Source organism: Taudactylus pleione, unplaced genomic scaffold, assembly GCF_031769625.1.
Source record: "Taudactylus pleione unplaced genomic scaffold, aTauple2 ptg000030l, whole genome shotgun sequence".
In the NCBI taxonomy this organism is placed as follows: domain Eukaryota; kingdom Metazoa; phylum Chordata; class Amphibia; order Anura; family Myobatrachidae; genus Taudactylus; species Taudactylus pleione.
Window position 1 is genome coordinate 2,016,889 of NW_028284432.1, and position 16,652 is coordinate 2,033,540.

Consider the following 16,652-nt stretch of genomic DNA (forward strand, 5'->3'; position numbering starts at 1 on the left):
GATGTGAGCTAAATCAAACATCAGATCAAATGTATAATCAAACTTTGATAAATATACCCCATAGTGTTTTATAGGAATGGGATTTGCTAGAGGTGAAAACCTTGTTCTGTTCATTGATATTGTGCATTAGTTTCACAAGAGCATTGACAGCACATATTATATTTTAGTTATGCCATGACTACCTCCCTCTTCAGCCACCCCTTCTCCCCAAAATCATCTGTTTCTCTTAACAGGATTTGATTTTATTATATAGATTATCTTTAACATTCCCTTTTTTTTTTTTTTTTCATCTTTACTATTGTACTTTTTGGCATGTCCTCGTTTTTCCTTCTGTATCTGGCATGTGCACCCCTGTGTGCCTTTTTTTTTTTTTTTTTTTTTCTTCTATACGGTTATACATTTTTGGTTGTGGGTAAAGTTGTGATGTTGTTATTATCAGGAGGGTCTGTGGTTTCGTCATGAGGTGGAAAGTACAGGAAATAACAGAAGTGCTTGGAGACTGTAGACGTGTGTTATGCCGATAGTCTCAGGAAGTGACATCACTGACACAGGTGGGAGGGTTCAGAGGACAGATGCCTAATACATCCCAACCCTTGATCTGTTGCAAACGTCTTGTGGAGTCCATACCTTGATAGGTCAAAGCTGTTTTGGCAGCACGAGGTGGACGTACGCAATATCAGGCATGTGGTTTTAATGTTATGGCTGATGGGTGTGTGTGTATATATATATATATATATATATATATATATACACTAATACTGTATAATACACTCTACCTTCAGTACAGTATGTACCTATGGTATCCATTCATAGTATAACTTATGTATCTCCATACATTTACAGTATACATATTTTTAATTTCTCCCCTATGTACATCCTGTATCTAGTGTGTCATAGCGATCTGTAAGTGAGCAGCGAGATATGACAATGAGCACAAAGCAGACCATAGAGTGGAGGTTATATCTTCTCCATGTGCTCACGTGGGTTTTCCTTCCACAGTCTACTGCTGCTGTGTGAGGGTTATAGTGTGTGTAGCAGGGACTGATGTGTTATAGAGAACATAATACGAATGGTAATAACCTTCCAGTGAAGACTGCAGACCCCCTGTAGAAAGCATTACTCCTGGGGTACACTGAGCTACGGATCGAATCTACTTTCAGACAAGTCCTCTGCCCCGAGCTTATTTTTAATAGGTAAGAAACTGTCAGGTTCTAAGTCACTTCATTAAACCTCTCTGCAGCATTAATATGCCATGGCACTCACTCATCCGCTAGGATTAGGAAGCCAGTTTAGCTCCAGGCAGAACTGGGAAAGAAAACAAAAAAAAAATAAAAAAAGAGTATGCGGACAACTTACATTATCGCAGCTTTATTAAAGCTTCATTCCAACATGACACATTAGTAGAACTCTACATATTTATCTAGTGTTGCTGTCTGCTGGTGCCTGCAGGTTTGTTACCTGCTTTGACCCGGCATAAATGTGGCTGCACCTCCCTAACACTCCACGTCTGAGACACTCCATCAGCTGCGCCTGAGCTGGAGGAAAATCATCACAACAGCGCTGTTTGCAGCCAGAGAGATAGAGAACGATCATCTTCTGCCCTTTCCAGAGAAACAGGTGGGGCTGGTACAGGTGTTGCTTATGAAGCTCAGCTCCATAATACCACTTTAACACTAGTTGTGATTTTCCATGTGATGACCGAGTCGCACACCGGGATTACAGATGTGTCCTCATACATCTAGCCTCCTTGCGCGCTGAACAGCCCTTCTATTCACGCCATGCCGTGGTGTGACTCGGTTGCGTCGATAACTTTTCGTGCGACTTTTTAACATTCAAATGCGTCTTATTCGCACAGCAATGCAAATATTTAGCACAAGTAGCTTCTGCTGATTAAAATGATATGCAGCATGCCTATGTTCTGTGAGCGACTGCGGGTGTATCTGCATGTGAAATGCTACATTACAGTGTCAGCGGCTGTAACTATAACGTAGCGTTTTGTATGCAGATACACCCGCTGTCACACACAGAGAATAGGCATGCGGCATATCATTTTAATCAGCAGAAGCTGCTTGTGCTAAATATTCGCATCGCTGTGCGAATAAGATGCAGTTGAAGGTTAAAAAGTCGCACAAAAAGAAGCTCTGTGCTACCGAGTCACACGGAGCTACGTTCTGTGTAGCACGACTTGTAGCGCAAAGAGGATAGATGTATGTGAACACATCTGTAGGTTTACGCACCCATCCTGGATGCAACCCCGCTGAGACCCCATACAGACAGGAGGGCTCACCCTGCGCCAATGCGAGGTTGATGACGCCATCGGCATCACGTGATGAGCCGGCGCTCAGAGATTTCATCTCCAAGCGCGGACTCTTCCTATGCAGAAAACGGGACCCTGGGAACTGGTTACCCGTTCACAATGCATCACATGTTCAACCCTTCTCGTGACCAAGGTTGAAATGCTCGACCCAGTTATTTCCACTGGGCCATTTCACACTGCACAGTAACCCGGGATGCTGCGCGTTCACGTCCAAAAACTCAGGTCATCAGAGCAAGTGTAAAAGAGGTAGAAAATTCCCGGCTTCAATCTGGGACACAGACCACGGGTTAAAGCCGTACTACCCCTTTCACACTTAGGGGGACGACTCGTGGTTTTCATCCTTCACACTGAAGTTCCAGCATTCAGCGGGCGCTTGGAGATGATCTCATCTCCAAGCGCCACTGTCCCCTGCCAATCAATTTGTTTTAGGCGTGACCCAGGTCGGACTTTTGACACTTGAGCCGGGTCGTCAACCCAGGTTGCAAGTCCCGGGAAAAGCCCTGCTAGCGAGCAGGGTCGCAGACGCGGGACCTGGGTCGCACCTTTCAGACATACGCCAGACCCAGGTTGATGCACAAAAACCCGGGTTTTAGGCTTACGTCTGAATGGGGTATAAGTAACTTGTCTCCGGAAGTGCAGATGAAGAGTTGATTACACTCTATAGATGAATAAAGGCTCAGGGGTAGATGTACTAAGCCTTGGAGAGTTATAAAGTGGTTGGCGATAAAGTACCAATCAATCAGCTCCTAACTGTCATTTTTCAAACACAGCCTGTAACGTGACAGTTAGTAGCTGATTGCTTGGTACTTTATCTCTCTCCAGTGTTTGAAACATCTCCCCCTCCGTGCTGCGTAATATGAGGAACCCACTGTGGAATCCAGATATGAGTGACAGGTACAGCAACGGTTTATTACGTGTTGCTCATAGTGGAAAGCAGATAAATGTGGAATTACAGTGATCGTGACTATCTGAATACACCTTATCAGCAAGCTTTGAGGACTGATACTTGGGCGTTTGTCAGGCACGGTATGATAGGTAAACTAAATGTCACATATTTATACAAGCATGGACGAAACTACAATAGGTACAAAGGGTGCAGCTGCTATGCCCAGAGCTTAGGGCGGCCCTATCTTCCTTGTCAAAGTTACATGTGTTATAATATGAGATATGGTAAGAACTTACCCTTGTTATCTCTATTTCTACGAAGTCCATAGGGTTCCACAGGATACCTTGGGGTATAGGTGTGACGTCAGTCGCAGGGCACCAAAGAGTTAAGCTTTCAGCCTCCCAGGATGCACTAGGTCCCCCTCCTATACCCCGCCCCCGAGCCAAGGCACCTCAGTTAGTTACCAAGCCATAGGCCGGAGGAGGAGAAGGAAGAGAGAGAACAAAGATCTGGACACATACAAGAATCACATTCTCACCAGAGGGAGACGGAAAACCGGTGACCAGAGCAAAGCCCATCTGCAGCACAGGTGCGACAGGGCGGGAGTCCTGTGGAACCCTATGGACTTCGTAGAAATAGAGATAACAAGGGTAAGTTCTTACCATATCTCATATTTTCTACTTCAGGGTCCATAGGGTATCCACAGGATACCTTGGGGATGTCCCAAAGCAGTATCCTTTAAGGGTGGGGACGCTCCTGTGCAGAAAGGAGAATCCGCCGCCCGAAGGAAGCATCCTGAGAGGCGAAGGTGTCAAACCTGTAATACCTCACGAAGGTATGGACAGAAGACCACGTAGCAGCCTTGCAGATCTGAACTGCCGAGGCACCACGTCGAGCTGCCCACGAAGGACCCACAGACCTAGTGGAATGAGCCTTCAGAGAAGGAGGGACCGGTAGGCCTTCATGAAGATAAGCTTCAGAAATAGCCATACGGATCCAGGCTGCCAAAGTTTGCTTTGAAGCAGGCCAACCCTTTTTACGGAAGCCAAAGAGGACAAACAAAGCGTCCGACTTCCTAAACGAAGAAGTGCGGTCAACATAAGTCCTTAAGGCCCGCACAACATCCAAAGAGGCCTCACCCACGGAAAGACCCGGTGAGTTAAAGGCCGGAACAACTATTTCCTCGTTAATATGAAACTGGGAAACAACTTTGGGAAGAAACTCGGGCCGAGTGCGGAGCACTGCCCTGTTCCCATAAAAAACCAAGAAAGGGGGTCTACAAGAAAGAGCCCCTAACTCAGAAACACGTCTGGCCGAAGCAATGGCCAGAAGGAAAACAGTCTTAGCTGTTAGCCATTTAAGATCCACTGAGCCCAGTGGTTCAAACGGCGGTCCTTGGAGAGCCCTCAGGACCACAGCCAAATCCCAAGGCGCCACAGGTGGAACAAAGGGCGGCTGAATGCGGAGAACACCCTGCATAAAGGTGCGCACATCCGGGATTGTAGCAATCCTACGGTGAAACCAGACAGATAGGGCCGAAACCTGTACCTTCAAAGAAGCAAGGCGAAGCCCATGATCTAGTCCCGCTTGCAGGAAGGCGAGAATCCGAGACAGACGAAACTCCCGCGGTGCATAACCTCTCGGTCGACACCACTGGAAGAACGTATGCCACACGCGATGGTATATCCTCGCGGAAGACGGTTTCCGAGCTCGTAACATGGTACGCACCACAGAGCTGGAAAACCCCCGGGACCTCAGCATGGCCGTCTCAACAGCCACGCCGTCAAAGACAGCCGAGTTAGGTCCGGGTGAAGGCAAGGACCCTGAGACAGAAGGTCCGGTCGTAGCGGCAACCGCAGAGGAATGTCCACGGACAGACCCTGAAGGTCTGAGAACCAGTGCCGTCTGGGCCACGCGGGAGCTATCAACAGGAGCGTCCCTCCTTCCTGTTTGAATTTCCGGATTACCCGTGGAAGAAGGGAGACCGGAGGGAACAGGTATGCGAACCGGAACGTCCACCGGACGGACAGAGCATCCACCAGAGACGCCCCTTCGTCTCTTGTGCGAGACCCGTACACCGGCAACTTGTTGTTGTGCCGGGACGCCATGAGGTCGATTTCTGGAAGACCCCACCTGTCCACCAGTAGTTGAAAAACGTCCGGGTGCAGGGACCATTCCCCCGGATGAACGTCCTGGCGACTTAGAAAGTCCGCCTCCCAATTGAGCACTCCCGGGATGAAAACCGCTGATATGGCCGGAAGATTGCGCTCCGCCCAAACCAGGATCCGAGAGACCTCTACGAGAGCCGCCCGACTGCGAGTTCCTCCTTGCCTGTTTATGTAGGCCACGGTGGTAGCGTTGTCCGACTGGACCTGCACCGGGCGACCCTGGAGAAACCGCTGTGCCTGCTGGAGAGCATTGAAGACCGCACGGAGTTCCAAGATATTTATTGGAAGCTCCGCTTCTGTCGGCGTCCACCTGCCCTGGAACAAGTGTGGACCCGAAACTGCTCCCCAGCCCCGAAGACTGGCGTCCGTTGTCAACAGGACCCAATTTGGAACCCAGAACGGACGTCCCTTGTTGAGGTGGGTCGTCTGTAACCACCACGTAAGGGACAGGCGAACCTCCTGGGTGAGCACAATCGTCTGGGACTTCAGAGACTGAGTCAGCCCGTTCCACTTGGACAGGATCAGGTGCTGCAGAGGTCTGGAGTGAAACTGGGCGTATTCCACCATGTCGAACACCGACACCATGGAGCCCAGTAACCTCATCGCCGAGTGTAAGGACACCCGGCGGCTGTGCAGACAACTGCGCACCCTTGACTGTAAAGCAGAGATCTTGTCCTCCGTCACGAAGATCCTTTGCTGTCCCGAGTCCAATAAGGCTCCAAGATGCAGAATCCTCCGAGACGGGATTAGAGTGGACTTCTGCCAGTTGATTAGCCAGCCGTGCCGTTGCAGCAGTGCAATGGTCAGGTCCAAGTGGCGTAACAGGAGCTCTGGAGATCCTGCCACCAATAACAGGTCGTCCAAATACGGCAACATGCGGACTCCCTGCAGCCGCAGAGAAGCCGCCATGACCGCCATCACCTTGGTGAAAACACGTGGTGCTGTTGCCAGGCCAAAAGGTAACGTCCGAAACTGGAAGTGGTCGCTGCGGATTGCAAACCTGAGGAACTGTTGATGGCGCCAAAGAATAGGGACATGCAGGTAAGCGTCCTGTATGTCCAATGACACCAAGTAGTCCCCAGGTTCCAGCGCCAGAATGATGGACCGTAGGGTCTCCATCCGAAACTTCGGGACCCGCAAAGACTTGTTGAGTGCTTTGAGGTTGAGAATCGGACGATATGACCCATTGGGTTTCTGTACCAAAAATAGATTTGAATAGAAACCCTGGCCCCTCTGGGAGAATGGAACCGCCACTATAACTCCAGCCTGGAGCATAGTGTGCAATACCTTCCGCAGCTCCGTAGCCTTGTTCCGGTCTGATGGGAGACCCGTGGTGAAGAAGCGAGCCGGGGGTCTGTGCCGGAAGGAGAGGGCGTATCCGTGGGAAACCACCTCCAGAACCCAAGTGTCTGTCGTAGTAGTCGACCAACACTGGGCGAACTGTAGCAGGCGGCCTCCCACCCTGGGATCCCCCAAAGGGAGGCCCGGACCGTCAGGCCGCAGGCTTGCCATCTGGCTTGGGGGCCGGACGTCTGGTACTCCATGCCTGCTTCCGTGGCTTGACCGATTTCTTAGGGCCAGCCTGTCGAGGAAACGACTGTGGTTTGGGCCTGCCCTGGGCCCTAGATGACCGAAAGGACGATGGTCCCGAACCAGAAGGAGCAGCGGCCGACGGGAGACAGGCAGATTTGGCTGCCGCCAGCGTGGCCACAATCTTATCCAGATCCGGACCGAAGAGAACTTCTCCGGTAAACGGCAACGCTTCCAGACCTTTCTTGGAATCTGCGTCCGCCTTCCAGGATCGCAGCCACAAGGTGCGACGAGCAGCTACCGCTGCTGAAGAAATTCTAGACACCAGAGTACTAATGTCTAGAGCCGCCTCGTTGATGTAGGTGGCCGAATCACGGAGATTGCCAATCAACTCCGCCTGATCGGCCGGACAGTCGGATTCAAAAGAAGCCTCTAATGAATCCGCCCAGCGCTCCATCGCTCTGGCAACCCAGCAAATGGCCATAGCCGGCCGTGCTGCCCCCCCTGCAAGGGAATAAGCGGACTTCAGGCAGATTTCTACCTTGCGGTCCGTAGCATCCTTAAGGGAGGACATGGATGGCATCGGCAATGTGGCACTACGGACAAGACGGGTCACGTGAGAATCCACCTGTGGAGGGGATTCCCACTTCGCAAAATAATTATCCGCGAACGGATAAGCCACCGCCAGGCGTCTCTGCGGCTGGTATCTTTTGCCAGGTTGTTTCCACGCCTCCTCTAAATGGTCCACCAACTGACCCGAAAGAGGAAAGACTGTGGCATCGCCCTTCACATCTTTGAAAAAGGCATACTTAGATTTAGCCGCTGGGGGAACTTCGTCCTCAATCACCAAGGCTGTGCGGACCGCCCGAATAAGTCCAGGAATATATACTTTGGACTTAGCATCAGCGTCCTTAGTATGGAGAGGTTCCTGATCGTAAGGATCTAGAATCTCCCCATCATCAGACGTCCCTTCGTCATCCTCATAAGGAGCGGACAGAGACGCCACCGGCCTTTTATGAGACCGCATCACAGACTCCCCTTGCAACACATCCGACAAGTGCTGTACAGAACTCGTCAGGGAGTTAACCCACGCTGGCTCCTGAGAACCCGGGAGCGGGGAAATAGGGAGACTGTGGGGTACCACCAATTGTCGTGGGAACCCCTGCATGGGTGACGACACCACAGACTGCTGGGACAAACCCATCGGAGTAAACGCGGGCTGCGGAGCTAACTGGCCCACTAAAGCTGTTAACGCCTGAGCGAAACAAGCCCAGGGCGGCTCCTGTACCGGTGCTGTAACCGTAATAGGCCGCGCCATGGACAAACACTGCCGGCAAAGGCCCTCCGCGCTACCCTCCCCCTCCGCTAACGGTACTTTGCACGTGGTACACTGTAGCCGGAGGGGAAAATCACTTTCAGACATGATGGCACCACGTATGTGACCTCTCTCACCAATTAAGTATTAAATAGGCGAGAGACCACCCTGCAGCACCGCACCGCAAGGGCTTTAGCAGAAAGAACAGGGACAGTAATAAAGCTGACAGTTTAGAGAGAAAAGATTACAGGCAGCAGCGCTAGCACAGTCACATACAATGCAGAAAAATAACAATTCCTGCACTAACAGCGCTGATCACTCAACTACACAGACACAGGGCCTGGTAGGACACAGCGCTGCATACACAGACCTGACCACAGCGGAGGAGAGGTATGCGGGGGGACCCAGACCACGATGCTTCCTTCCAGCGCTTCCAGCAGCGTTCACCATGCGTTCTGGAGAAGATGGCCGCCGAGGAGCAGAGAGGAGGCTGGCCTGGGGGAGGAGCGCTGCCACAGGACCAGTCGGCAGCATGCAGAGAGGGCTGTGTGCAGCGGGGGAGGCGCCGGCTGTGAGACAGGGAAGGCGCGCTCCCCTGGCATGCATTTAACCCCTGGGACGCCGCAGCGCTACCGCTCTGCTGCGGTCCGCTGTCCCAGGGGGTAGTGGAAGCGCAGGTTGGTCGCCTGGCTCCACGCTGCAGCCAGTCCCCAGGGAGCCCCCTGCCTGGGGACTTAGGACCATGTGATCAGCGGGGACCCACCGCGGGACCCCGCTGCTTACCTCTGTCCCCCTTGAATCCGGCCATGGTCCGGAGCATCTGGGGTCACCGCTAGCTGTGACCCCAGACGCCCACCAGCATCCCCGGATCAGTACCGGCGTTCTGGTACCGGCGGGGTGTAGGGAAGACAGCATGGACGTCAGGACTGACTGTCCATGCTGTTCATCCAGTTGTGCAGCCACAGCTGCATGAAGAATAAGCTTCAGGGGCTCTTCTAGCCCCCACTCCAACAGGTGCACCCGACTCCGGCCGGGCACCAAACTAAACTGAGGTGCCTTGGCTCGGGGGCGGGGTATAGGAGGGGGACCTAGTGCATCCTGGGAGGCTGAAAGCTTAACTCTTTGGTGCCCTGCGACTGACGTCACACCTATACCCCAAGGTATCCTGTGGATACCCTATGGACCCTGAAGTAGAAATACATTTTTCACCATTAGGTAGTACATAGGGGACTTTACAATCTTTTGCTATGGGGCCTTCAAATACCTAGATACACTCCTGTATACAGACGTGAAAAGGAGCAAGACGCAGTTGCTGGCTCCGGCACTCCTCCAAAACGGAAGCATCGCAGCGAAACGGTGGCACGCGAGCACTTCATCTACAACGCACGTGCATTCCACTAAACATCGGTCATTTGCAAATGAATCTAAACTGCGCCCACCAATCAACCAGCACCAGTATGTGTCCCAATTGTCGTGGCAGCAGCAGAGCTGGGAAGCAAGGTGTTACTGCTACAGATCCGGCCAGGGCATGTGCATTCTAATCCTCGTATAAAGATGCCCCCAAAAGTCAGCTATTCAGTCGTAGTCATTTTACAATGAAGACATTTTTCTCACTTCATATACTGGACAATTATTACGCGTGGCAGTTAAAGTGTTAAATGCGCCGAGGACACAGAGTTAGCAGAGATAACCGCACGGCCGATGCCGTCCAATGAGAGAGAATCTTGAATCAGCCATCATTTATGCACAGATTGTTTATGCCCATTAGTCATTGTGCTGCAGCGGGTAAGACGCAGGTCGGCGACCGTCCGTGCCGGGGACATTAGACAGAGAAGCATCTGGACTCCACCAAATGTCAGGGATGACGTAATGTAGCTGAGCGTGACCCACTGGCAGAGCACAGGGCAGTCAGCGGCAGCTGATGTGGGATTTATGTGATAGGAGTCATAACCTTGGTATATAATAGGAAAGATATTTGGGAGGTCTATAAGAACTTTGTTTACACTTCGTTACATTGCAGAAAGGCTACTAATAATACATACACTGAATGAAATTGCAGGCAAGCATCACAGCCCGAGAGGATAAATATGATGGTTATGATGATAATGAGGAGAGAGAATACTGAGAAACCTTTCATTATCACAGCTAGGGGGAAGTTCAAATTACTTGATCCACCATCGCATGTTAGTGGACCAGGCTGCAGATGACTCACAGAAGCAGCAATATAATGTTATCACTTCTCCCAACGGCCTTGTTCTATTTCATGGAAGTATATGAGTTTTTAATTAAATACTGTGCCCATTATACTTAATGTTTTTTTATTTACTGAGCTATTGAAAACAATAATGAAATAAAAAATACCAAGACGACGGATTATATAATCATATACAGATGAGAGAAAAGAGAAACAGCATTGGCAGTTATATACTGATGTGCCCCTCGTACACTACTGCTGCAGTGGCGCCAAACAGCCCTTCTTGTCGCACCAAGGGCCCAATTCAGACCCGCTCGCTAGGCTGCGTTCGCTTGTAGCTGCCGATCGTTCGCAAAGTGTGCATGTGTACTCATCGTAGTGCGCAAAGTAGTCCAGGCGATCGGGAAGCATTCACTCGCCGCGTATTGACAGCTCACTAGACTGAGTGACAGGACGAGCCATTTGTGGTTGGTAACAGGGGTTGGTCGATGGAAAAAGGGGAGTGGTGGTGTGAACGCAGGCGTGTCTCAGCGCCGTTTCAGAGGCGTGCATATTTATCACAGAGCGTCATAGTACACGTCACATGGTTGTATTTGACACTGAAGCACTCGAAGTACTTGCGGTAGGATACGGTCAATCACAAGCGCTGTGATCGCATCCGATGGTACTCACTGTTACCGATGGCTGCATACACTTCTTGGAGATGACGTGCATTAGTGGGCATCTGCAAACACACCGCGATAAGACGCCAAGACATAGTGGGCGTGCTAATGCCTTGCCGTGCGATCGCCTGCCTTTGCTGGATTTGCATACGCTGGGTGCATGCGAATGCATCTAGCGAGCGGGTCTGAATCGAGCCCCAAGTCCAGTGAGACTCAGCTTGTGTTCAGTCTCTTTATTGTCGCATATCGAACATGACACACCGCTTCATCAGACTGCACGGATTCATTTGATGTGCGACACTTCTATATCGGTGTGCGGCAGAGTCTGAATCTGTATACGATACGATGCAGCGGCTTCTTTCCACGCCAAGTTCCGTTGTGCTACGTATACAGACTGAGACGCTCACAGATATACAAGTGTCGCAGATCAATTTAATCCAGTGCAGTCTCGGTGAATAGAATGGGCTATCACAACGTATGGGAAAAGCTCTGCGCCCCTTATGCTCTGGACGCGGTAGCAAACGCACGTGGATACACCCAGCTCGCATCGGCTGCGTGTACACTACAAAGAGCAGGCGCATGCGCAGTATTTACATACAAGCCCGGCCAGCGCCAGGGGGTAAGGGCCTTTACTTTGGCTGAATAACGAATGCCAAGAAAATAATCTACACTTGGCAGAAATTGTATACACATGCATTTGTATTGTTTAATAACTCTTCTACACGTGTTATGGATCATGAGCCTTTCATAGTTACACAAAATGATGACTGCTGCACCTGTAACAAATAAAACCTATCAAATGTGTAAACGAACAAAGGAACAACATCAACATGGGAATGGCTTGGGTGAGAACTGAACTGGGAAATGAAAGATACATAAAAGCTTTAGCAAAACAAAAGAAACCTGATGACATGCCGGCTATACTGTACCATTCCCGTCAGCAGAGTGAAACGGAGAAAATCACTTGTTTATGTGCTTGTGTCAGTGAGTTTGCAGGGAAGAAAGGGAGAGCTATCAGTAAGTGTCTCATAGCATTATTCTAGCTTTATCGGACAGACGCACTGTGACGTGCAGACAGATTTTATCTGTATTCACTTCCAATGTGTATGGGAATGCTTGGTGGGCTATGGCTGTTACCTTCTGTTGCAGGGAACAGGCTATCCCCCTCGCTCTTTGTTTCAGCTAATTTTCCTGTCCTCAGGAGAACTTCGGCAAAGCTTTCCAGGGAACTTTGCTGATATGTTGCATATGTGGCTTCATTCTGACACAGCAAAGCAGATAGGAAGGGTTAGTATCCACTGATGCCACTTACTTATCTAGAGCAGATGACACTTAGTATATATCTGTTTAAGACGTTTCCAAACCATCAGATGAAGTTCATTTTCTGGCTTGTGCATTCCCAACTTCTACTAAACACATTTCTTTTTCTTTGTAGCTATTGTCTGAGCTTTTCAGCCATGAATTCTCATCATTAGAAAGGTGTTCCCGGGATGCCACCATGTCCAATACAGAGAACTCAGCAGAGCTTTGTCTTATAGCAGAGCAACAGGAGACAACAACTCTGCGTAATCATCTAAATACAATGAAAAGCTCGCTAAAGCTAAAAAGATAATGTATCCAATCTAAAATGATATATGTACTGTATTAATGTGCTCATGCTTCCTAGATGCCATAATGTTCAAATCATTTCCAAAAACATTGTATTTGAAACATTTTTGTAATGTTGTTATTCCTTCCTCTTCTACCTTTTTTTTCTTTAATAGTTGTTAAAAATGTCATTTTACAGTAGCCAAAAAAAAACATCTTTAAAAACAGAGGATGATCCCCAAAAATAGGGACTGCTAGCAACTATGAATTTTATGACACAGATCATGATGAGTCATTGTTGTGTACATTTCTGAAGGTTATTGTTCTCTGTTATCAGTCAGGTAATGTTTAAAGTAGTAATCTGTGATAGGCTTACTTACTGGAAATTTATCTTCAAAGGAACAAACACTCCTAACTATGTCAAACACTTTTAGCTCTGATTATATACTGAGGTGCTACAGACATGACTGTACTGTATATTCAGCAGGTCATCAATATACAAAATAATGCATCTGTCTGTGGTATCATTGATCGTTACGGGATCCCCTCTTGCTTGCTCAGAGCTTAGCAAAGGCAAATCTCTAATAATTCTGAAGTAAATATCTAATATATAATATGGAGGCTTTTTAGCTTGCAGGAGTTTAACGCTCGCAAAGCTGTGACTGGGCATCACTGATTCCTCAGACAACTGCATCTCACAAAGGGTATCAGTGTTGTGCCAAGGCTGTTTCCTGCGGGCACATCGCCCGGCAGACACAGCCTGCCGCCCGAAACTTTTCCCCGCCGACCCCTGCTGTGGAACGCTGGCCTCTGAAGTGGCCATTGTTCCCAGTGATGCACTGCGTAGGTGACGTCATGACATCACCCACGATGTGAGGAGCCTGCCCTGCGCGCCTGCTGGATCTAGTTAGATCCAGTCAGCGCGAGGCAGCGGTAGCGGCAGCAGCCAGCAAGTAAAGGTAAGTGCTGGGCTGGGGCCAGGACCAGTCTGGGGGCACTGCATAAGGGACAGTATTAAACCTGGGGGCACTGCATAAGGGGCCAGCCTGGAGGCACTGCATAAGGTACACTATTAAACCTGGGGGCACTGCATAAGGGGCCCGCCTGGGGGCACTGCATAAGGGGCCAGTCTGGGGGCACTAAATAGGGGCACTACTTCAGCCAGGGGGCAATGCATAAGGGCAAAGTTAAACTACAGGGGGCAATGCATAAAGGGGAAAACTACAGGGGGCAATGCATAAAGGGGAAAACTACAGGGGGCACTGCATAAAGGGGAAAACTACAGGGGGCACTGTATAATGGGCACTTTTGACTGAGAGCCAGTGGGGGAGCAGCCTGAGACCTGTCGGGCTGGATTGGTAAGGGAGATACCCCTTTTCCCGGCGCGCGCATAATTGCGAAAGCCCCCACCCGGCTACTTTTGGATGCCACCCAGCTGGAAAAAAATTCTGGGGAGAACACTGGGTATTAATGTAGGACGCCCATATCTTCTGTTGTAGTTTTCCCCAGATAGTCCACATTTGTTATATTCAAAACCTTGGACTCCCAATGCTAACATTCCCTTTATTCAAAGTACTAGAATAGAAGGGAAAAGTGAGGTGAGGAAAAGAGTAAGAATGGGGTGGAATGTCTCAGTGGTTAATTTCAAAATGATGGAGAAACCGTTATTTGGTAGAAATAGTTGTGGGCGAAACTTTAGCGGTCAGTTTCCGAAGAGGGAAGAATTCATCATGTTGGCTGAATGCACTGAATGACAGGATGGGAGGCCGACTTTTTTAGTTTTCGGATGCCTGGCAAAAAGGCAACAGACGCCTGAGTCCGATAAGTGGTCTCTCAAGGGTACGCCCTGACTTTCCGGAAATGTCCCCCTCAAAGGTTTTTTTGTACAGCGCCCCCATCGGAGTCTACCAGGGCCTTAGCCCTCCAGCAGGCCATTCGTTCCCTGCTGGGTTCGGGGGTGATAATCCCAGTTCCTTTGGGTCAACAAGTAAGGGGTTATTATTCCAATCTGTTTTTGATCCAGAAGCCCAAGGAGTCCCACCGGCCTATTCTGAATCTGAAGGGCCTAAGTTCTGTATGGAAACTCTTTGGTCAATTATTCTGGCAATGGAACCTAAAGATTTTATGGTATCCCTGGACATTTAGGATGCATATCTGCATGTACAGTACCTATTACGCCATCCCACCAAAGGTTTCTACGGTTTGCTGTTCTGCAGCAACATTTCCAATTTCAGGCACTGCCTTTTGGTTTGTCAATGGCCCCGCGAGTCTTTACCAAAATAATGGCAGTGATGACGGCCAATCTCTGGCGTCAGAATGCTGCCATACTTGGGCGACCTCCTGATATTGGCACAGTCTCCAGCTGTATTACATCATCATCTCAGACTGACCATTGCCTGCCTACAGAGGCACGGCTGGATCATCAATTGGAAAAAGTCTTCTCTTTCTCCAGTACAGCAAATGGTGCATCTAGGTGCACTTCTGGATTCTCTGGCACAGAGGATATTTCTGCCAAGAGACAAGATTTTGGTCCTCCAATTGCGTGTTCGCAAGTTTCTCCGCAATCAGAGGGTGTCTATCCACTCAGCGATGCAGGTCCTGGAGTCCATGATGTCCACCTTCGACATGGTGGACTATGCTCAGTTCCACTCCAGGCCGCTGCAACAGCTGATTCTCTCCAGGTGGAGCGGGAGGTATGCGTTAATACGGTCACAGACAATCCGTCTCTCACCGGATGTTCGGCTTTCCCTCTCATGGTGGCTGCAGTCATCTGGACAAGGGACGCCCCTTCTGGATACCAGACTGGGTGCTCCTCACTACGGATGTCAGCCTCCGCGGATGGGGCCTAGTGACAGATCATACTTTTCAGGGAAGATGGACGACCAAGGAGGGTCACCTATCCATAAACATCTTGGAACTTCATGCAGTATACAAAGCACTCATTCAACCACAGGATATCCTAAAGGGCAGGCCTGTCTAAATCCAGTCCGACAACGTGATCGCAGTAATCCAGTAATTTAAAACAGAACATTCACTCAAATAGAGACACCTATCTGTAATACCATATCAGAAGGCACTTTTAAACAAGAGTTAAGGTGCGTACACACTAAACGACAGAGGAACAACTGTATGATTACGAAAATGTAATCGCACAATTGTTCCATCTTCCTGTGCAGTGGCATAATGTGCCTACTCTGAGCGATATATGTCGTTCAGTGCAGGTACCCTCCCTCATCCCCGAACATGCCCAACCTGTCGTTATTGGCAGGTTGGCCTGCATGTTCAGGCAATGATTGATGTCGAAAACGACCAGCGTGAGCTCGCATCGCTGGTCGTTTCTGACATTATAGTGCACGATTACTTAACGAATATTGAGCGATTTAATGATTATGATGTTGTAATCGTTCAATCGCTCATTTTAATCGTCTAGTGTGTACGCACCTTTACAAGCTATAACAAAAAAAAATATCTGATCTGGGGGCTGCTGATGAAGGCTTGAGGGGCCTCATACAGCCGTCTGTTGTCCATTGTGGATTTAAACTGTGATGAAACATGGTGTAACTTTGTACTCCTCTGAACCCTTTGTGTCACTTAAAAGAATACATTAACCAGGCATAAGGATTTTCAGAAATCGCATATAAGTACTTTTACGTTATACACAAACAGATTTCCTACACTGACGGATCCAAGCCCATACTTCACACTTCAACTTTAAGTTTTTGGATAGGGACTTATTTATAGGATAATCAAAGTGACTAATTACAGTGCACATCTTCTGAGAGGCTCTTATTACAATTCCAAGTACTTTTAAGGAACGATGCGGAGATATCACATTGTCTATTCCTTGAAAATTCAATACTTTAAGGCCAATCTTAAAACAGCGGCATTATGCGGAAAGTAAATAAGAAACCGATCTTTAACTCTGCAACATTTTAAAAAGGAGCACATTAGATAAATATCAGTAATGTTCCGTTAACAAGAAGCCTAATTAAT

The 16,652-nt window shown here is 49.1% G+C and overlaps 1 protein-coding gene across 4 annotated transcripts in view; it reads right to left on the bottom strand.

Moving 5' to 3' along the window:
- Positions 1 to 16,652, bottom strand: part of NBAS (NBAS subunit of NRZ tethering complex) — an 890,452-nt gene that overhangs the window by 457,298 nt on the left and 416,502 nt on the right. For all 4 annotated transcript variants that reach the window (XM_088451840.1, XM_088451839.1, XM_088451841.1 and 1 more), the window contains one exon: positions 12,210 to 12,333. In XM_088451840.1, the coding sequence (XP_088307966.1) occupies positions 12,210 to 12,333 (124 nt within the window). The remainder of the gene's footprint in view (positions 1 to 12,209; positions 12,334 to 16,652) is intronic.